Genomic DNA, 23,558 nt, shown 5'->3' on the forward strand with positions numbered 1-23,558 from the left:
CGTTAATAATAATAATAACAATAACAATAACAATAATCATAACAATAATCATAATAATAAATACATATTCATTTATACTGTATTTTTCATTCGCAGTGAATCTTAAGGTGCTACATGCTACGGTTTTAAAAACATACAACACACAACATAAAGAAAATAACAAAAAAGCCTCCCTGAATAGGAAGGTTTTTAACGGTAAGATCTCTGCCGAGTTGACAGGTTTGTTTGTTTTCTGCAAAATAAGTGCGCTATTAAGATAAAGAGTGAAAGAGCAGGATATGGAGGATACTCGACCTGATGATCTGGCAACCATCAACTTCAAGCTGTACGCATTGCTGACAGCAGTAGCCCGGCAGCAGCAGTAGTAGAGTCAGTGAGGTTTGAAAACCTTACAGCAGCTAGTTACAGAGCAGCACATTACCTACAGGTTTCTATACATTTATTTTATTGTAACATTTATTGTGACAGTCTATGATATGTTAATTTTAAATATTAATTTTGGTCGCAGATTTTAGTTAAGTAGTCTATCGATAAAATAAAATGTAAAAATCAGAGAAAAACTCTTGATACAAGTCCGGTTTCAGGCAAGTCAGCAAATGCATATTCAGTAAAGTAAATATTTTTGCAGTCAGGCTCTTTGTGTGTGTATGTGTGTGCGCACATGTGCCTATGAAAGAGAAAAGATTGTTAGAGAGCAAGTACACACAAATATTTTGGCCGTCCAACAAAAAATGTCCCTACCAAAGTTAAAACCAAAAACTACACCCTTGGACTTCGACCTGTTTGCAAAGATTAACACACTTTTTTCTCTGTCTTTTGCTGCATGTTTGTGTTACTTATTTTCCAACTTAAATGAGCACTCCCTTTTAAAATCAGTTTTATTTAAAATACTTTTCATTACAAATCCTTTACAGAAAAAAATAAACATAATTTACATTAAAACAAATAGCTTTACCTATCTTGTGTCAAATTCCTTATGAAATATATGAACAAACCCATTATATGTGAGCTGATCACACAAAGCAAGAAGCAGTTAGTAGCAGCATATTCTGATATAATATTTAACCCAAATCCCCACCTCAATACACACTAAATAAAAGTATTTTTTCCATTTGAATGACAGAAATGGATATGACATAGACAAGTACAAAAGAAAACAAAAAAAGAGTTCTTTTACAAAAAGAGTTTACAAAAAATTACAAATTAATTGCAGATTTTAATAAAACAGCATTTCTAGTTACTGAATTGCATCGGGACACTTTAGATTTTCTTTCTTATTGTGGCTGTTGTCTTATTGTCTCTGTAGCACCATTTTTAGTTATGTATGAGTACTTTGTCATTGGACATCAATCAGCCTTTTCCTCCATTTTGAAAATTATTACTATTCACAGTGGTTTTCTTCACTTCTATCCTCATAGACTGACTCTCAGCTCGTGACTCCAGCTTCACTCCACTTGAGATCCCCAGGGATCCAAGCACAGCCTTCCCGGTCTTCAGGCTCTTGGACATTGGGATGCGGGTCAGCCCTGTGCGAGGTGCCTGGGCATCATGCCCAGTCTGTTTGACAACAGGGAGAGAGTACAGTTTCTCAGACAGGGGGACATAAAGAGTGAATAATGGAAAAAGGGCAAAAACCCATAACAGGAATTCCAAATTCCTGAACAATGTAACTGATCATATGCACTATAGGTACTGTGTGAATGAAAAATGTGAATGTTTATTCATTCTTTCACTTCAAACCCAGTGAGTGAGCAGTCACCCTGGTGAGGTTTCAGTGTGCTGTTACTCGTGCAAGGCTGTTTTGTGTCAGCCAGAGGGCACTGAGCCCTGCATGGCTGTTTGTGAATGTAAACAGTGTGTAACAACTATAAATTACAGCATGACTGTAGCAGGGTGGCAAAATGCCACATCATTAGCTTTGCTGTTCTGGAGCCAGCCCACAGGGCCATTTCTGTCACGCTATCCATCCGATCCACAAAGAGCATATTTTAAGGTCCACTGAAACACCAACACAATGTTGATTCCTCAATCATCATTGATTTGTGTGTAGTGTAAGATAAAGCTGAGAGTTAACTTATTTCACCTCATAAAACATCACGTGTACTAAATATGTAAGTATCAAATAGTAAAATATTTGTTCCCCCAAATTACAAAAAATATATTCCCCTATTTACCAACAGTGGTATCTGATCATGCAGATAGTTTTAGTTTTATTTGTGCAGGCTTTAAGATGCCGCCCACCCAATACAATAGAGGTGAATGAGAATTTTCATTGGAAATACCCTCTGCCAAGAGCACTTTGTAACAACAATCTTACAATTACATCTGTTAAAGGTAAGGTCCGTCTAAGCAAAGTAAGGTCTGTGGATTATCCAAACTAACAAGGACACTCTTGTACTGTACACACCACAAATGAAGTCTCAGAGGCAGATATAGCAAGACCTGGACGATTTTACCAGAATCATATCAGGAAAAAATATGTTTTTCGCATTAGAGATGAACTGAATCTTTAAGTAAAACTTACCATGCTTTGTGTGGGTCTAGTAGTGGTAGATGTAACAGGGGAAATGGTAATACTGCTCATCACTTTGCTCTGGGTGCTCCTGGTAGTGGTGGTGGTGATTTGGCGGGGGGAGCGTAAAACTGTCCCAGTTGATAAGGTCATTTCCTTGTTCTCTGTTACAGCGGTCACTGGCCTGACTACCATCTTCGGGGTGATGCTGTTGCCTAGATGAATATGGATCTTGTTATCGTCAGTGGTGGTGATCATGCTAGTGTTGTTGTGGCATTTCCTTATAGGCATTGGGACCATCTGCTTCTCAGGGGTAACCTTGAACACAGCCCGGCCCATAGTCATCTCCTGGGGTTCTGGGGAGGCAGATTTATCAGGCACGATGGCAGTGCTGACTGTCATAATGGAGACAGGGGACAAGGGCCTTGCTGAAGCACAGGAGGAAGCTCGGCTGCTTTCTGGAGACTTGGCTCTGGATATAGTTGTGATGGTGACTGGAGACTTGGCTCTTTCGGGGCCATGATGTCCAGTGGTGGACTTCCCCCTGTGGTTTGCAGCAGAGTTGGTGGGAATGATTGTGATTCTGGATTTAGGATGAAATGCATTGGGGCTGAGTGGAGCTGAGCTAGAGAAAACACCCTCAGAAGTGGGGCTGCTGATCTCAAGGGTGGCCATGTTGTTTTGGTGGTCTGGTGTTACTCGAATGTGTAAAGGCTGCCCTTGCTTTTGGGACATGGTGAGTTCAGAGGGCAAAGGATCTCCGTTAATGTGCAGAGGTTTTCCCAGGCTGGTCTCATGAGAGGTATTGTCCTTTTTCCTCATCCAGGGAATCCAGGATTTCTTCATACCTAGATCACTGCTAGAAGAAGGGCACCGCTCAATGGCACCAGTCTTCTCTGTTGGCTTCTTCAGGCACTTCTGTCTTATGTTGTTCATGATGTGATTCTCTTCTTGAACAGACTTCCTGATAAACACAGCTGGGGTATCCTCCTCTCCTGGCCCAGACAATGCCTCTGTCTGTACTCCAGTGGATGTCACAGCAACATCCACCATTCTCCGCCCATTCACACTTGGCCTTAGTGCTCGACTGTGACGTTTTGCTACTTCCAGCTCTTTGGTAAGATGGAAAACCTCAGTGCCCATGTTCTTGGCTTTCTCCTCCTCTTCCAAGAACCTCTGCTGTAGGACAGAGTAATCCACTTGCAGTTGAGAAAGTTGGTCTTCCTTGTTCATCAGCTCATGGATCTTCTCCTTGAGGGCTACAACATCAGCCTGCAGTTCTCTGGTTTTGGTCTCTTCTCTTTTGCATCGCTGTTGGAGGTCTTCCTCCTGGCTTTCCTCCTCTCCTTTCTCAATTGCTTTGTTCCGTGCTATCTGACTCCTCATTTCCTCCACTTGCTGGGAAAGAATGTTGGCTTTGTCCTGTTCAGTTATGAACCTTTTCTCCAACATGTCATACTGATCCTCTGTCTTGATCAAATCTCCCTCTACCACTTCAAGTTGTTTGAGACGATTTTTCAGGCGCTCAATTTCAAAGGTCAGCTCTTTAACTTTGTTGTCTTCTCTTTTAACGGAATCAGACATTCGTCCCAGCTCACATTTCACTGAATTCTTCATGGACAGCTTTTCTGCTTGCTCAAACCCATCCAATCTCTTTTTCATTTGACTGACCTTAGAATTAAGGTCCTTAGTTTTATCAATTTCGTATGCTAGCTTAGTGCCAAGCTCCCCCTTTTCTATTGTTAGAGTCTCTACTTTGGTTTCCATCTCTGATTTCAACTTCAAGAGCTTTTTGCTTTCCTCTATCAATTTCTCAGTGACCTCCATAACCTTACTCTGCTCAACTTTGACCATCTTACTCAAATCCTCCTTTTTCTTCTCATCTGATTTCATTCTTTCCATCAGGGTCTTCCGTTCATCCATCAAAGCCACGGTCAATGACTTCAGCTTACTCAAGTCATCCTTAAGGCTCAGCTCAGATTTTTCTAACTTGAGTTCAGAAGACTCTAGCTCTTTCATTCGTATCCTGAGAGCTATAACTTCGTCAGAGAGCTCTTTGGTCAGGCCCTTCTCTTTTTCCAAAGCAGTGTGTAACTGTGCACACTCAGTCTTGCTTATGCTGAAGGCATCCTCAAGTTTCTCTAACTCCATCATTCTTTTCTGGAGTTTCTCCACCTCCAGCCTGAGGTCTTTACTTTTACTGTCTTCTTCTTGTAACCTCTTCCTTAGGTCCTTACACTGATTTTCAGTCTTGGTAATCTCCTCATCTTTTCCTTCCATCTCCAGAACCCGCTTCCGTAAATTCTCCAGCTCAGCAATTAAGTTGGAGTTCCCACACTCCCCTTTGCTAGTCTTCTCCCTCAACTCCTGCAGTTCGTCCTCAGATTTACACAAAACCTTGTTGCTCTCCTCCAGCTCCTCCACTTTATGCGTAAGCCCTAAAAGTTTTGCATTGAGTTGACGGTTGTGGAGCTCCTGACTGGCCAGTTTGGCACTCATCTCCTCATGTTGTTGGGTGAGCTTGGCAGATTTTTCTTTAAGCTCAGTTTCCAGGCTCAGTACCCTGTGGCCATCCTCCTGAGCGTGCTCCTTGGCTTCACTCAGTGCCTGCTCCCGCTGCTGTAGCTGCTGGCTGAGTTCCTGGACCTGCTGGCTCTGTTTGTCCATTTGCTCTAGGTGCTGTTGGCGCTCATTAACCAACATCAGGGCAAAGGACTTCAGCTTGACCAGCTCCTCTCGCACCTTGGCCAGACGTTTAGAGTGCTCCTTCTCCTTTCTTACCTGGTAGGCTTTCTCGTTCTCAAGCAACCTCTTTAGTCTAAAAGTGTGAGTGGGAAAAATAGCAGGGCATTAGTTTAGTGTTTTATTAATTCCAAAGTCACTACTGTCACTGTGCTTGCTTGCCATTGTGTAATTGGAAATATGAGTTACTTTTTTCATTTAAGGATGCAATGTCCAAGTTAATCTTCAGTCATCTTCTGTAACTATCCTTAGTCTATTCAGACATTTCATACATTTAAAGTTTTTCTGCATGTCAAAGTTTTCTGTATTCATGGAAATTATAATGTCAAAATAAACTACCACAAGAAACACATTTTTCAGTCAAACTTTTTAAACTTTCACTCACAAAAATCCAGCAATTCAGCTACATTTTACCAAACAAAATGTTATATTTGGCTGCAGGAACACTTTACACCAGTTCTAACTACAGTATCTAGTGTAACACAATATTTAATTGATCATATTGTGCAATACAAGAAAGATTATACATCCAATACTTTACAATACTTTTATAAAGAGACTCATGTCTCCTGAGGGAAACTTTTACACTACAACAACTCTGCTATTTACATCCCTACTGATGGGACAGATACTAAGGGCACAAACTGCTAGTGAAAGTTTAACTAACACCCCCTCACCAAGTGGTCTTCTTTTCTCTTAGCTCCTTTCTATGCTGCTCATGCCCATTCTCATCTCAGCCTCCAACAAAATGCATGCAAAGCAGATCGAATGCAAAGTTGTATTTTCTCCTCTCCACTCCCAGGAACACACTGAAACAAAATTCAACCTGAACATTTTTGCAATGCAAAAAAGAAAACAAATTATAGGCACCAGGGAAACAAGGAAGTGTGTGCATGTACAGCTTAAATTACATCTAAAGGTTCAAAGTGAGCCTCGGTCACAACATATCCACAATTGTGGATGGAGTCCCAACACCCCAGAAACAAACCCCATTCTGAACTTACCCACTTATGGATGCTCTACAGGCAGCTCATGAGCATGTTTGCCATTATACAAAATCCACTTAGAATGCATGAGAAGTGGCAGGGGCCTCCTTTTCCACAAAGTATCCACAGTCACATTCCAAGCATGTTATCAGGACAATGAAAGGTGAATAAATACACTGGAGCCCCACCGGACCTCTACTGAATGATGGCACCTCATCCATATAAGTCAGTAATGTGTGTATGAGAGTGTGTGTGCTGCTCTACTTTGGACAATGTGAAGGGGGTGGGATCATTGCCACGGGAGGAGTGTTTTGCAAAACTCAACCCAATTTTCATGCTTTCATAAAACATGGGCATTTTTGAGGGAAAACAATTATAACCAGGTTTTCAAATATCTTACAAAGATCTGCTGCTACTGTACATCCTGTATATTTTACTATTAAAGCATGTTCACAGCAATATAGCATCTTTTTAGAGAAAAGCTTTCTCAGACAAAATTAGGTTCAGTGCATCTTCGATGCAAATCAAGTTATATTTCCATTTTTGAAAGTACACGGACCAGAAGCCATAATCTCACTGGTACAAGACACCGGAGAGAATGTCTGCTGTAGTTCCATTTGGGGGGAAGCTGGACTAGAACTGGGTTCCCTGCAAAGTCTACATGTGATGAGGAAACCAGATATGGATGAGTTGGATGTCTCTTGAGGGGAAGAAGATCTGGGAGGATGAACGTAGCCATGACAATAGGTTTATGAAGTGCTATACCGAGACTGTTGCATGGGACTGTATAGCTACAGCTACAGTAATCATGTAACAAACCACCGTTTTCACAACATCTCTGCAAATGCACTCAGTTTGAAATTCTAAATGCCAATTCTCAATTTGTAAATGGCAGTAAATATTTACATTGATTCATTTTAGCAGCAGCCTTTATTGCCAAGTGAGATTAATGGTTCTGGCTACTGTACTAAGGAGCCATCCAGATCTCAGAGTGTGGCTCTTAAAATTTATACTTACACAGTCAGATGTCATTGACACTCTAGGAATTGGCACTCTAAAATTACAAAGGTCAAAGTCATGATGTCAGTGGTATTTGGCAACGATGTTCAAGTCATGTAAGAACTATAGTTGAATCTTTCAAGACTGTTACTGAGGAGATCCAAGAAGAAATAACTATGGACACATTGGCTGTGTACAGTATATCCAGTCCTAAGTGGCAAAAACAAAGGCTTAGTGATAATCCACATGCTTTATGTATATTCCAACATACATAAAGAAAAGCAGATCAACTAGAGAAAGACACTCCCTAAGAAACATGTTCCTATTATTATGTGCACAAGGTGCTATAGTGTTATTTGCCTGGTTTCAACATTTTCAAGCGCATTTTAGGTTTAAGAGAGTTTTTAAATGAGTTTTAACTTCTTTGGTAACTCAAATGTGTGTGTATGAACTAAAAACACATTTGTTAAGCAAATACACAGGTGCAGTACGTAAGCCAAAAACCATGAGAGAGCATTTTTTTCATCATGGAACAACATTTCATCCCATGTTTCCTGGGGAATTTGCTCAGAGGCACTGCAGCCCCTCTGTGTCAGGAGGCTGAGGATTGAAGCAGACATGACCTGCCAAAAAGCTGTCAAAACACCTGTGTTGTACAGTAACGACCTCTCTTGACAGAGAAAAAGCATTGACTGTTAAGCAAGAGAGTCAAAGTGATAATGTACAGTACATTAGACTGATGTGCTGCTAAAAGAAAGAAATCAGAAGCAAAGTGGACATTGGACTTTTTAAAGACAACCACAATAAGTCTACATACTGTATATACAGTATATGATTCATTGACAGATGGTTGAATATTGTAGATTTTCTCATAAGGTCTTAAAATGACAAGAAAAATGTCAGTTTAGTCTTTAATTTCAATATAATCATCTTGAGATCTGCTGCAGGTGAGCATTCCATTTTGTGTGCGTGACTTCACACCCTTTCAGACTCCCTAACTGTTTCTTCCGTTAATCATTGAACATACCACCATGCCACTTAAATATTTTACCTTCTTGACATATTAATTGCTATGTTGTCTCAGAGGGTGCTAATGGCTCATGGCTATCAGTGAGAAACAGCTTATTTGGTGCCCATCCTTTGCATTCCTGCAGATGTTTGGCACCAAACCTTTGACTTCGCTCTCATCACTCTGGAGGACATCAAATTGATAAGAATGAGATGATGACATATTGTATTTCCATCTGACCCGAGAAAGAAAATGTCAAAACAGAGCGGTAACAGACATGGCAAATTTTCTTACGTCTGTGCTTGTGTCTGTTTAGGTGTTGGCGCTCATATATTCGTGCAAAGGTCTGTTCATGCCCTTTTGCATATATTTATCCACAGTATGTTTACATTCATATGCATGTCTGTATTTTATGTATTGGTGTCAACTTGTCCATTCGGCCATGGTTTACTTCTTCTCCTGCCATTTTCTATTTATATATCCTTCGTTGTGTCCTTATACGGCACAGTTAGGACAATCTGGGCTTTGCAGGTGCTGACAGAGTGAGACCTATCATACCTCAACTCCTTCACCCTGTTCATGAGGTGACAGAGGATAACTTGGCCATGGAAACTGCTGGCATAGGAAGGAGGTCACCTCTTATATGCATGTAAACCAAGTATCAAATGAAAGTAAAGCACTGGTCAGTTTGGCTATGATTTGTATCACATGCTAAAAACTAAAGTGTAGGCCCTATGTTCCCAGTGTTTAAAGGTTTTGATCCTGATAAAATCAATGCTATTTTTACTAGCCATGCTAGCAATATGGCTCTAGAGATGGGAATGTCAGTCTGTCTGCCTGTCCACCACTTCGGTCCAGGCTGAAAAACCCCAACTATCAGATGAATCACAGTGAAATTTTATAAAGACGTTCATGGTCAACAGAAGATGATCCCCTGACAGTTTTGGGGGTTTAGTGAATTGTCTTTACTATTGAATGGATTGACATGAAATTTGGCAAAGACATTCGTGGTGATCCCTTAACTTTTCATCAAGTACCATCATCGGGTCAAAATTTTAATTTGTTCAATACTTATATATGTAATTAATATGACCAAATTCCTGTAAAACTAATGACATTCCTTTCAGCCTCAACTGTACTTTGTGTTTAGTGGCTGCTAGCATTGTGGTTTGTCTTTAATTCACCACTTCCTAAAGGTCCACCTGTGCTGTCATAACTACTTTTCTTAATATGGCAAAATGCACAAATTTACCAGCACAAAAAAGTAAAAAGCTTAACTTGACTTTCATCTCATGATTCTATCTCTGCTTTACCTCTGTACTCATTCATGCATGCACTTTGTTTCAGGTTAGATGTGTTTGGGAGTCAGGCTTAGTCAGAAGTCAGTCAAAGAAAATCCTCAACATAACATGTTCAGCCTTACAATTCTTAAATGGTGTATTTAACACACATAATTCTTTGATGCCCTGGTTTGAAATCCTTTTTCAACCTGTTTGATTGCAATAATAAACTTCACTCTAGATAAGTACACAAAACGTTGTTTCACTTAAGTAAGCGTGCACATTGATTTACAATCAGTAACATACTTCAGTGTGAATTCTTTATTGAAATGTTTTAAATCACGGCTACCTTCTGTCCCTGTCTCCTGAATCCAGCTAAAAGAGTATATATAATACTAAACTGAAGTATGCTCCTTTTTTCCCAACCTTCTCTTCAGAGTGTGATAGCAGCTCTGCTGTCATGACTGTGATTTAGTTTCCATGGTCTATTTCCTGGGTCCTGCAGTAAAAGCTTAAGGAAGACAGGTAGTGTGTGCCTCCACTGGGTCACTGCTGCAAATGAACTGTTTGAAGTTTTGACAGTTCATGAAATGCAGCATATAAGTGGTTTCTGGTCTGTTCTGCAGATGACCGGCTTTATATACAGTATAAAACAGATGCTGTCTCTCCTGCTCTGCCTATCTCACACATGCTATTATGCCTGTTTGTTAAACTACAAACATAAATAGTGGACCACATATTAACTATACAATAAATATTAATACAATATCCCCATCATCTATTGTGTGAGAGGGGACAGTGATGTGTTATGGGAATTGCAACTAAATTCATTCCTCAACAATCAACAGCCAATTAAACTCTTTCATCTGTGAGTACTTTAATTAGTAGGGCCTCCTTTCTCATACGCATTCAGTGCACATTAACACACTCACAACCAAGCGTGTTTGATCTCTGTGAGGCCCTCTACACACACGTGATGTAACCATCCTCTCTCTGATGTTGGAAAGTGTGCGCGTCCCTCTTTCTCTGTCTCCTCATGACCAAAACACAAGGTCGCAACCTCAGCGATGACTTCACTTCAGAGATGATGTCATGGGAGATTTGTCCCTCTGAAATGTCCTTTATTCCTTCAGTTGTCTTTTTCCTCCTGTCCCTCCACCAGTGGCCTCGTCTCCTCCCCTCTCTGTTCCTGACCTCCCTCTTTCCCACAGCAAAGAGCCATGACCCCTTGCTCACCTACGATTTCCACTCCGCCCTCCCTCCTCTCATTTCCACTCCACTCAGCTCCGTGCCTCTTCCCTGTCAAACCAAGGTATGTGAGGTTATCACTTTAGTAAGCAACTCCCTGCTCTCCTCTTACCTCTCTTGTGCTTCACTGGGTTGATGAGGCCATCTTTAACACATTCTCCGATGTTGCTCCTTTGCTCCACTTTCCCCCTTGGATTCCCCCCTCCTCTTAAACTGAATGTGTTTCACATTGGTTTTAACTAAGTTGGCACTCAAATTCAAGTTTTCAGTTACACCCTCCTCCCCCTCCTCTCTTCCTCTCTTCACCCCTCCCCTCCCCAACCTGTTTCCTTTTCACTATTCATCTCTCTTTCCAGCTAAGTCTCCATATGCAAAACATATACTGTATGTATTATGTTAGTAACTGATCAAACTTGCTTGACTTATATGTATTTTAATGTGTTTTGATCTTTGTTACAGAAACACTATTTTCTTCATTTTGCTTGCTCCAGTTTTTCATTTCTCCTGCTAATAGATATTATTTGTTCTTCCACATTTGGAAATAATAGGGGTAAAGATCAAGCAGGAACTGCAAGAAACATTACATCAGAAGAGCATCGAGGACTAATGTGCATCTGAAAAAGGGTTAGTTTGGCAACCTTCTCAAATCATTTTCCATAGATACCAAATGATCCTGTCTTTTCAACAACCAGTAAGTACTTCATTGAAGAATAGGTTTCCATGTTTTAACTGATATCTGTTGCCCTATTGTCTTAATCGTGGGGTCAAATTTTATGCCCCACAGCTTCCTCTCCTCACCTTTCTCTCTCCTGCTCCAGGAGGTTGGTGAAGTCGTCACTCTTGTTCATGTAGTCAGCATGTTTGCGTTTCTCTGTGTCTAGCTCGTGGACGGTGCGGCGGTGGCACTTTTCAGCGAGCAGCAACTGCCCCAGCATCCGCCGGTATGTCTCCTTGTGCTTCTCTTGCAGCCGATCCAGCTACAAGAGGCAAACACACACACAGAGCAATACAAAAACTATATGATTTCACTTGGCTTTAAGGTTTAGCTGTTGTTTGTGGTTTTACAAGGTGTCAGGGCCATCAAGAGTTTAGAAAACCCGTCAATAAAAATGTAATCTTCATAATCCCTAAAAGTTTGACTTGTTGGACATTTTGCGAACGACAGAAACATTGCTGTGACTGACCTCAACCATAGGCTTTTGGTAGACACTGTCATTGTGTGGCTTGGTGCCAGTGATGAAGCTGTCCCTCTGCAGGGCTTGGAGGGCTGAGCCAGGGACTGCAGAGCCATACTGGGATTCAAGGGTCTCTGGGAGAGCTTGTTTGGACTTTAGCATGCAGATAACATCTTCTCTGGCCTGAAATCACACAGATATACAAAGAGAAAAATGTTACAGCACATTATGGCTTGAGCAGGGCTTCATACCTGTTGCTTTGTCCCAAAAATGTAGAAGTAAAAAAAAATGCATTAAAAATAGCCTCATACATGTTGTAAATGTGCCATTTTTCTCAAATGTCATTGGATAGAACCCCCCTTTTTAGCTTTTTGGAACCCCTGTAGCATTTTTGTCATTATTTAGCAATAGTCATTTGCTAAAAACATAGCACATTTGCCTGTTTTCTCTAGCATGTTGAACTGCCATTTTCAACCACAAGATAGAGCTATTGTGCAAAAAATTACAGTCTAACTCATTCCAGCACAAGCATTGGCACTTTCCATTCCATCTGACTTTGCGTTCATCCACAATACATTTCACTGGCATGAACCATGCATTATTGTACAGATAAAAGCAAGTCAAAGGTCAAAGACATATTATATCCCAAATATAATTGACTGAGATATACACTGTTTTAATCCAGTTTCTGTAACTTCTGTGTGAAAAGTGATAAAGGAAAATTCCCGCAGATCCTGGCCAACCCACCTGAACCTCTCCTTCCATGATTCCCAGCAGTTTCAGCAGATCCCCTTTGGACAGATCCATGATGTCCCCTCTTTTTTCTCCAGCTTCGGTGGAATCAAACAGCAGCTTCTCTTTGTCAGAGATCAACTCCACCTCTAGCTCATCCTCGCCTTCCTTCTGCTGAACTTTGGCCTTCATGCTCTTCACAGGTAGACCCACTTCCTGGTCTTGGCTGATGTCATGGTCACCCTGTGGAACCCCAAGCACCCCATTGGCTTGGTTCTCCACCCCACTGCTCTTGGACCTCATCTTCTACCTGGAACAAGGACAGAAGAAACAGGATAGTTTTAGAAGAAATAGTACCATTCATGTGCATGTTTTGTTTTTTTTAGCTTTGGCACTTTTTTTTGTTTCCAGAATTTATTATTCAATTTCAGCCATTTCAGTCTAATTCTGAAATTGCCTTCTATCTTTCTACTGCAATGCTTCAGATTGTGATAGAGCATGGTCGCAACTTACAGTGAGTTTTATGACTTTGGCCTTGAGTATCTTTCCTCATCTCACAACTCCCCATTCACTGCCTTCCTGACCCACTTTTACCTATTGATGTGTACACTCACACAAAAACACACTTACAGATACACATACACAGAATTACAATTCTTGGAGAAATGGCAGTCCTAAGCACAAAGTGTAAGGTTAGCTATTAGGAAGCTCAAAAATCCACCAAATCCTACATCTTTGTCTAAATTTTTCGTATGTAACATTCCTAATCTGGAATAAAGATCTACAATTACCCACTACTGTGTGTGTATGTTTGCATATTATGTGGTTGTGTGCATTCCTGACACATCCCGGGTTGTGTATCTCATTCTGAGTGTTGACGGTCTGGAAGTGCATTTGTGGCACTCCTGAGTGCTTTAACCTTCTCTGCTGGCATTAAAAGTCTGAGTCAAAACTTTTTATCCAGATCCTGAAAATAAATCAGTTGATGACAGGCTCTCAATTTAATTTTGCTACATGAATCACTTACGACGACACCAGTCATGCGGAGGTGACCTGCAACATGCTTGCATCGTAACCATGATTACTTTAACACAGACAGAACGGGGCTGGAAGAATGTGTTGCTCACTCTTACTTTGCATTAAATGGTCAAACACCCACTGTACATCAAGAGAGAAGTCTACATAGTTACAAGACATGTAGAGTGTGTGGCTAAGCTCTCTAACAACAGCCTTGGGATAGCGAGCAAGTGCACTCTTATTTTTGATTGATTTCAGATATGACATCACCCTCACTTTTTAATTACAAACAGAAAACGCCCCCGGCCCCTAAAATCCCCTTTGTATCACCCTGTTGATGTCACAGCACCCTGATCTCTGAATCATACATTGAGACATCCTGTACAAGCTCGCCAAAATGTCATGAATTCTCTGTTAAGCAGATGCAACAGCGCACACAAAACAAATAAACTGTGCATTCATACATATTGTATTTAGGAAGGAATCTCTTTATGCAATCTGGGAGGTCCAGGATGGTAACATCAAGGCCCATTTGAGTCTGTGTAACTAGATTAAAATAAGATGTTCAAAGCGTACTGTTATAGAAGAGGAATTAGAATTAGACTATATCCACTGTAGAAAGGTTTGGCAGGGAGTCTAACAAAGGTTTTGGTTCATCTGAAAGAGGAATGTTTATCTTTTTCTGTAAGAGTGGTCAGCAAAGTTAAGAATTCTAATGATGCTTGAAACCAACCTCTTTTAAATCCCACCTGTTTCCAGGAAAAAAGACCCAAGCAAATGAGAGGGAAGAGCGCAAGATAGCAGCGTCTGCATCTCGAGGTTCAAACAGAAAAGAAAAAAAAATCTGACAAACCAACACATTAAGTACATTCCTTATCTTACAGTACGTCTCGGAGTTCAGTGAGTGCACGTTGGCTCCAGAGAGAGCTGGTTCTCAACTGGAGATTAATTGCAGTGCCTTCTTTCCTGTCCATAACTATTAGTTTCAGCTGTGGGCTCACTATCATAGGGTCAAATGTTGTAGTACAGCGGTGTAGACAAATGCTTACAGTGTTCATGCCACCATTCAAGCAGTGCCAGCGAATTTGAATGAGACATGAGAAATGCCCAGGGGTGGAGGGCATTCAAACTGGCACAACTGGCACATGAGAGTGATGAAACATGTGTAGTGCTATGACTTGGGCAGAGCTCCTCAGTACTGGCGACAAAATGGTCGACACTGAGTTAGGCACTCAACAGTTTATTTTTAATTTCTGGGCTGATGCCATGAAAATCCAATGAAGCTACTGTATGTGCTTACCTCATTTTGCAGCATCTCTCCCTCCTCAACAGAGCAAGCTGGAGAGTGTGGGGGTGTTTGTAGTTATAGCTGAGAACTGTATGACTATAAAAAGTTATAAAAATACATTTCCACAGTAGCCTGTACACTGTCAAATGAATTTCCTCTAAAATGGTCTAAAAACAATTCAGCTGTTAACCTCAACTTCTCTGTTTGACTCAACACATTTTTCTCTATGTTGGGCCTCCTGTGGTGACTGAACTATTCTATTTGAAACTCCATGACATGTAGTAGTTTACTTGAACTTGCCTTAACTAATAAAGTAACTAAAGTTGTAAACACAATGCGGACAAATTACCATTTTATTAAACTGATATGGTGAACATGTTAGCAAACAGTAGCCTATTCACATATCATAAAGACATGGAGCAATGTTAACATTCATTTGGAGTCATGTTTGTGTCCACCTGAATGTACGTCCAATATTCACCTCCTTTTAGCTCTGTTTTGGTCTCCACCAACTCTTCAGAGACATAAACATCTGGCTCTTAAACTGCTAAATACTCCATTTTATTCAGCAGCTAGTTGCTAACACTGTCTGTTTGATGTTTGGTGCTGGGCAGGTAATGTTCAGTTGATTTTTAGAGCTTTTTTGCTGAAAATAGCCCCCTGCTTTTGCCACAGAAACCACGCTGATAAAAGAAGTGAGAGTGAATCAAAATAGTAAAGTAAAACCAAAACAATGAGCTGAAAGATGGTGAAACACTGTAGAGCTGAAGAAGGGAACTGCGAAGTAATGTGATAATCCCCTGTAGATTTATCACTATGAGCAACACCTTTCACATTACACATTTATGTGATCCATTTTAAGTATAAAAAATAGATTACAGGAGCGTTGAGTTCCATCTAAATTTACATGGATTGGTTAATGATTCGTACAAATTTCCTGGACACCTGTAGGTCATAGTAACAATAATTAAAATTTCACAGGGTCTACGGGTGACAGGATTTTGTTTGACAAGCCTTTAAAGGCTACTGATGACAAGTATTTGTCATCAATATGATGTTTGATCCACCTTGATGGGTCACTGCCGTCTTGATTGTAGTGAATTCTCCAGAGCAGCAAATAGGAATTCCAAAGTCACGTGACCTGCATTCCAGTCTGGCATGCAACATTCCCAGTTGTCTTTATGGAAAATAAAGGATATGGGCTGTCAGACAATAAGTCTTTACTCTGAGGTCTGTGCCAACTGTCACAATGCCCACACACCATCAGCACAATGTTGCTAGCACAATGTTAGTTTGAAAGAGCGGTGTAATACCCAGCGAGGCCCAAGTCAAGGCCTGAGCCTAAATTTAAAGCAGGACCCCAAATCTATTCCATGGCTTTGGGCAAGTCCAGCTGTCACATATATGAGTATTTATAGGCCCCACCAAAACACGTGCCTTCACTCCAAAGTGAAAAAAGGGGCTATAAAATCTTGTCAGTGGTCAGCAAGTCAGAGGATACCACTGGTGGTCACTACATGACTTTTATCTCTGGTTTGAAATTCCATTTACACACAAGAATTAAATGCACTTCAACAGCCTCTACATTGGGACATAGGTAATGTAACATATGCCAGAGATCATCAGTGATGGACACTCTGCTTAACAGTTAAAATAATTAGTCAATTTAATCGATTAGTTGATCAACAGAATATTAGTAGGCAATATTTTAATAATATAAGAGATTAACTCAGGTGAAAAGAAAGAAAAAATGGCATTTATTCAATGATTTCAGCTAATCAAATGTGAAAGATGCACTTTTCTGGGTTTCTTATTACTTTAATTTGAAAATCTTTGGGTTTTGGACTGTTGGTCAGGCAATTTGAGGACGTCAAGTTGGGCTTTCAGAGCTTGTGAGGGTCATAATTTCATGAACAAATTGATGAATTAATTCATCAACAAAACAATCATTGTCAGATTAATCAAAAATGAAAACTAAGGGACAAAGGATGGGTGAATGTTAAAGTGTGCACATAGTCTGGATTTAGACGCCTGCTGGGTGTGTTCATGTGCAGACATTCCTGTTACAGAGCTCTAAAACATTAGACTGTTATTTCTTCAGTTAGTATCATTTCTGTTCCTGTTTACATACTTTATCTTCAGTAATATCAGGCCACAATACTAGTGAACAGTGTGCTTGTCTGTGATGAAGTGAGAAAAATTGAAGAAGGGGAGAAGGTCTAGAGATTAAAGTCTGGCATGTAGCCAAATTCATTTGCCAGAGATGAAGGATGAGGATAGCAGCTGCAAATAATGTAACAACACACTATAGGAAAATGAATTGTTTAATTCGAAGAGTTTGATATATTCACAGCAGAAACCCAATGTGACTAAATAAGGAGTGGGAAATGTTCTTCGCATGCAAGCGTTTGGCAACTTGTTCTGCCAGAGGACACTGATAAAATGTGGTACGCTTGAGAAGCTCGTCCGTCCTGACAAGAAAAACACAGTAGCCCGCCAAGATATGGGAATTTCAATCAAAACTGTAGCTGTGGCTGAGATTGGAAGCTACAAGTCAATCCGTATGATATTGAAAGTTTTGTGAGCACCTACAGTATTTCCCACGCAAGGGTACAAAGCTGCAGTCTGTTCCAGGATTTTGATGGACAGCGCGTTCCAGCCTAGACAGCCAGCAACCTCTTGGGTCAGATTTTACATAACAGCCATGTTCTAGGAAAATAAAGACACTGTAAGCAGAGAAGGATGACAAGCATTCTCTGTTCAGATAGCTACACCAACTACAGACATGAACAGATTCTACTTTTCAGGAGCATTTAATACTAAATTGAACTGTCAAAGAGCCTTAGTGGACAAAACTCAAGCATTTACAGCTTGTTTTGCTGTAGTGATGGCTATAAATACTTTATAGCGACAATAATTCTAACGTTGGCATGTCATACCGGAGCAAAATGTCAGCATAGGTGATGGGTTTCATCTTGTAGTATTCTCCTGATGTCACATTAACCTGATCCTCTCACTGGAGCCTACGGTAGCTTCAGCAGTTAAGGCTTCACTAATAAGCAAATGAAGAGGAATGTAGCATGTTCTCTGCATATTATTGTCCACATGAATGACTTCCTTGCTGAGAGGACAAACACAACAGTTCTCAGGAACTCAGGTAGTTCCTGAATCAGTCACTTATAAAATATGACATTTGACACATTATGACACATTTATGATGTTGTGCTGGTTGGCAGTTTGTCAGATATTCCCTTTGAGTATTTGATGAACTCATATAATCCTTTTGTAAATCCACAAGAGTGATAGAAAAATCTTTTACAAGTTGAAACAGGCTCTAATTTGGATCATACATTATGAACACTGGTGTGTGAGAGACTTTGATGTCTACTGTGTTCAGTCTCACAACATGCCAACCCCAATGTTCTTAGGCGCCATACTGTCAACAAGCATATGGATGAGTGCAGCTGGAATCCATGACTCACCTCCATGTGTCATAATTAGTTGATTAATGTACATAATAGGAAACAAGAGTGCAGCCATTATTCTTAGGAGCGAACCATGTTAAGTTGTTCCCTCAATATCTGCAGCAGTTCCCGTAGCAACAGCATTTATTCAATCTGTTGAGAGAATCTATAAACCAAAACCGCCTTATCAAGCACAAGATTCTTCTAGACATGGCATGACTGGATATCATCTTTACGGCATGGAGATCAAGGAGGAGATCAAGTTCTGGTTGTTCTATGAATAGAAACAGCGAGACAACATATGGATGAAGCAGACTCAGATATTGTACAATGTCATGGGCTCAGCCATTTGTCTGAGGTCTCGTCTAAACGCCTGCTAGATCAGAATTCCACTGACTGAACTTGGCTAGAAATCCTGTGTTCCCTCAAAGGAAGAACTAATCAGTTTCTTTGACTGCCAGTTTTTGGGGTCCCAGTAATGAGTTGGGCCATTTGGCTCACCAGTGTTGAGGTTTTCCTCATTTAAATGCATTGTTTTGAGTTGAAAGCCCTGCTCTCTCCATGGCACATTGTTCTCTGGCATTTTATTCATATTGTAGTTATTACTGAGTAGGTTTAGAGAACATTCCCCACATATAGTGGAGGCATTTGATTGCATTTGTAGATTAGAAGAAGCTGTCACACTGTAGCCACACTGGCACCTTTGCACTATGACAACCCCAAGAGTTGAATGACTTTATTTAAGTTAGGTTGTCATGAGCTAATGAAGCTTGATGTCATTAACAAGGCGGACTGTATATAAATATCTCTATATATAGTTTATGGACACTCAATCCTGCCTTTCAAGTAGCTGGTAAAGATGGTAATAAAATATTTTGGCATTAAGTATGGCCACCATCTACATAATCAGCTTTTCAACATTTCCTTCCCAGGTTTCAATTTTTCACTTTCTGGTGTAATAATTTTCTGCAGTTGACCATATTTGACCTAAAAATGGATTTTGATCAAACCCAAGTTTCAAGTTGCATTAATCAACATTTTGAAAATTAGTCAAATTATTACATGTTTTGAATAAGCTGCTTTCAGTGGGCAATATAGCTCTTTTTCACAGCAGATACTTTGATATGTCATTGTAGGAAAAGGACATTCATGGTTGTATTCTTGTAAGCCATTCAAGTTGATTTCATTAAAAAAAAACTCTGCTAAGCCAACTGTACACCTAACCAGAACTGAACAGCAGACAAAGTTAGCAACTAGCAGGTGAAGAAAGTTAAACATCTAACTTTTAAAGAGCCAGATATATTTCTCGGGAGTTGGTGGAGACCAAATCAGAGTTAAAAAGCAAGTCAGTGTTCATTTTCTGCTGGATGTCTAAATAGGCAATTGTTTTCTATTAGCCAGAATAACTTAACAAGGTGAAAATATGTTAAGCTGTATGTGTGAATGTTTGTCAGCTTGTTTTGGAGTTTCCCCAACCACTAGTAGCAAAAAAGAAGAGCAGTGTCATCATCCCCTGCAGTGATTGGAATGATAATATAATATTTGACTAACCACACTGTTCCAAGTTTTCATCACCACCACCCATTTAAGTTTTATAGGTAAGTTTTGCATTGTTTTGTTTTGGTATTGTGACTGGATTTTTTTGTCTGTTGTTTCCATCTCTCTCAGAGGACAAAAACTAGCTATCATAAAAACAATGAAATGAATTGTTGCAGGTGGAACAAAAATAAAGAGTGAAATAGCAGGGAACTGTAAAACCCATTGTCTCACTAACAGTTGTGTGAAATTACAGTGTGGTGTTTAATCTTCGGCGCAGAATAACAATCAACCACAGAGACCAGTCATCCATATCTCAATGCTTTTTCTCAAAGTCAGTGACATCACTGACAGATGAGCTCTTTGATTGGCTGTCATCACACACCAATCCATTGAAAGTCATGATTGTGTCGTCCAACTTCCAATGAGAAAAACAGGGAATGGAGTGGGTGGATCTTAATCTTTCATTAAACCAAAATAAGTTTTCCTGCTGAGCGAGATTCAATGGTCCAACACATGATTAATGAGCTGGGCTAGAGATGGCTGGAAAAACACTAGTTAGTTTATTAAGTTGTGATGGACCTGAAACATTTGCAACACTAGGGGTATTTTTATGTGAACTTAATGAATGACCTTACTAGTTCTAATATTATTCCATGTCAAGCACCAATTATCGTTCAATCCACTGTTTATACTGTTAAGTATGCTTTGGCATCTTGTGCACAGCATACAGTATCAAATGATCTACAGAAGATCTTGGGTTGCTATGGAGTTTCAGGACTTATTTTTAAACCAAGGGAACATGAGTTATAAGTGCCACTGTTCTGCGAAATATCCAAATGTGTCTAAACTGCATTTTTGGAATTCAAGACCAGAGGCCCTTATACAACTGGAGCTGTGCATGTGTCAGTGACAGCTGTTGTTGAGGCCCACCAGACCTATGGGGAAGACACCGACTTCTGGCAGTGACCACCAGCTCCACCTCCTTCTATATTGTGTTTCGGTTCATGCACATTCCCACACATGAAAGCTTATATGCACACATATGCATGCTTACACACATGCATAGTAAGATAGGAATGGGGTCACTAAGTTGATAAGGCACACGAGACTTTAAAAGTGTCAAGGAATAATAAAAATAGTGCACTTGAAGCATTTTAAGGCACATGTTCTCCTCTTTAATGCATTTTGTCTTGTTCTTGCAACTCTTACATGTTTAGATTTGATTCAAATGATTTCATTAGCTATATATCCTCTTATTCTTTTTGTAAAAAGCAGTTTCTGTGTGTTAAGTGGTAAGCAATTCTTCAGAAACCCGCTGCACATGCCACAAGCAGTTCATGCAGGAGCACAGCATTACCTCTCATCTTGTGCAGGGTCAAAATCCAATTTTAGAAGTCTTGACCGTCCATTCATACTGTGCTAAAGAGGTTAATGTTACGGTACATCTAACCGCTAAACTATGTCATCTTGTGCATGAGAAACAACTCTCGTGACATAGGGCTAAAGTAATGTCATGAGGTAAGCCAGTGATACATTTAGTGTATCTCAAATCAGTGCTGCTTTGGCAAACATCCACACTAAGCCAACTAGGTTTCAGTTTAAACACATTATTGATTTACAGTCAGACTGATTCATTTACAAGCTGGAACTGATAACTGTTCAGTCTACATTCACAAATTTGTCTTTTTCAAGTGGACATTTGGCTGATTTAGCTCCAGAGATCATGTGCCAAGCCAGCAAAGGATGCGCTCAGATAAAGCTGGAGCAAGCACAAAAATGTTAATGAGCGCTATCTCGCCACCAGTTCTCTTTGTCATGTGTCAGTGGTGATATCACTGAGGCCGCATCAGCTGGAGAGGGTGGGAGGCAGCGAAAGAGGAAGGGTGAGGTCGCACGGAGCCCCTGGACGCTGACAGAAAGGATCTTTGAGAGCAGCGTGAGCCACACCTGCACTGGAATCCCACGCTGAGAGTGAGATACATTTTTCTTTCCAGTTTACTGAAGTGATGTGCGTCTTGACAAATAGACAACAGTTAGCAGGAGCCATGTCTCCTCCAAAAAGGCCGATGACTTCATGTGGATGAAATGGAATTCATTCTGGCATCGTTACAATCCATAAATACTCTGGATGAAAGATGTCATCATGCTGCAGCTCGTGAGGGCCCCCAGATCTTCTTCAGCGGTGTGTGTATTTTGCACTTGTGTACTGTATTTGGTGCGTGTACAGTGAGTGGCATAGTGAGAGCTACAGGGTGCTGCAGTGGCACCTGTAATGAGCGTTGGCAGCTGTGGGAGAAGCTGAGGGTAAAGGTTGTGTGTGTGCATATCATTCCCAAACATGACCTGATAAATGATCTGGATTAGCCTCTCTTTCTCTCACATTCTCAGTGTCTCAGTGCATCATCCCTTGTTGTCTGGTGAAATGGTGGGCTTTTCCTCCCACATGTGACGCACAAAACTACTACACACTAAATGGTCTTATTCATACAGCAACATAAGATGTAATTCATTGAGAAATGTTTGATTCATGACTCCCTTGTCTCAGTGCCAAAGCTGTATTGCTGTTAACAACACTAAGAGGAGTCACATGTCTTCTCATGGGCAAGTAACTAATGCAAAATGTAGAAATCCATATTATTTGAATGTATAAAAAGTGAGCTGAATTAATTACGCATAAGGGAAGAGTTCTTTCATTCATACAGTGCTGACTAGCTCTAACCGCAGCTCAAGTGAAGCCAAGAATGTGGATTTCTTCCTAACACTGCTCTTTATTGGCTTCATAAATTGATGGCAGCTCAATGGCAGCACCTGTACCTGTGCCTCTTCATGTATTTCAGTCTGACAGCACTAAAGTGGAACAGCTGATAAACTCTTCTTTAGCCAGACGTACATGGTTTTTTTTGGCTGTTTCCCATACAAGGGCAGGGAGAACAGGAATGCGTTCATTATAGGAATCTTAGGAGACTTACCTGTTGTTGTGTTGTCCCCAGGTTTGGGCAATTAGTAGTCACACCAAGGGTAATCCTAGCAGTAAAGTATCCACTAATATCCTCTGGCTCGTGTGGTCCACTTGTGGTGTCTGCTTGCGCTGGCTACTGAATGGTACAAAGAGCCATCCTCTGCTCTCGTTCTCTCTCCTTTCAGTTCTTCAGGTCAGCCAGGGAATGGTAGAAAGCAATAACAGAGCACTGTAACTTCCCTCTCTCTCACCCTCCCTCCCTCTTTCCCTCCCACAGCCTATCCAGTTCTGCTCTGCGTAGCAGTCTAAAACACACCTCTCATTTTCTCTCCCTCCTCTCCTTTCTAGAAGTCAGTTGAAGAGTGTGTGAGTCTCAGAATAAAAGGGAGAAAGGGGGGTGAAGGAGGTAGGCAGGGACTATTCTACTCCCTCTCAGCAGTTGAAAGCCGTTGCCCAGGAGGAGAAAGGCAGAGGTGCAGTGTGATGTCCTTTGTCACAGAGCCAGATCTTTTCACTCGGCCACTTCTTCCATTGTCCCTCTCTACTCTTTTTTGACAACAGTCACACAGGCTAAAAAAGTATAGCTCTATATTTAACTCCTTCACTCT

General features: G+C 40.6%; 1 protein-coding gene and 1 long non-coding RNA gene across 3 annotated transcripts; one reads left to right on the forward strand and one right to left on the reverse strand.

The window, feature by feature from the left end:
* The first annotated feature begins 42 nt into the window (after positions 1–42).
* On the forward strand, positions 43–2,741 carry LOC121881455. The gene is made up of 3 exons (XR_006091781.1): positions 43–427; positions 1,419–1,689; positions 2,686–2,741. It is a non-coding gene; the product is annotated as an uncharacterized LOC121881455 (long non-coding RNA).
* LOC121881454 (filamin-A-interacting protein 1-like) lies at positions 646–23,142 on the reverse strand. Of its 2 annotated transcripts, XM_042389217.1 has the most exons (6): positions 22,961–23,142; positions 12,699–12,993; positions 11,961–12,134; positions 11,575–11,753; positions 2,525–5,330; positions 646–1,557 (listed from the first exon to the last, which is right to left on the reverse strand). In XM_042389217.1, the coding sequence occupies exons 2-6, from the start codon at positions 12,984–12,986 to the stop codon at positions 1,351–1,353; spliced, it is 3,654 nt and encodes a 1,217-aa protein (XP_042245151.1). In that variant the 5' UTR covers positions 12,987–12,993; positions 22,961–23,142; the 3' UTR covers positions 646–1,350. The 2 variants fall into 2 exon arrangements, with proteins under 2 accessions (XP_042245151.1, XP_042245152.1); XM_042389218.1 differs by lacking the exons at positions 12,699–12,993; positions 22,961–23,142 and adding an exon at positions 12,263–12,336.
* Between the last annotated feature and the right edge of the window lie 416 nt (positions 23,143–23,558).

This window comes from Thunnus maccoyii, chromosome 16 (assembly GCF_910596095.1).
Source record: "Thunnus maccoyii chromosome 16, fThuMac1.1, whole genome shotgun sequence".
Classification (NCBI taxonomy): Eukaryota; Metazoa; Chordata; class Actinopteri; order Scombriformes; family Scombridae; genus Thunnus; species Thunnus maccoyii.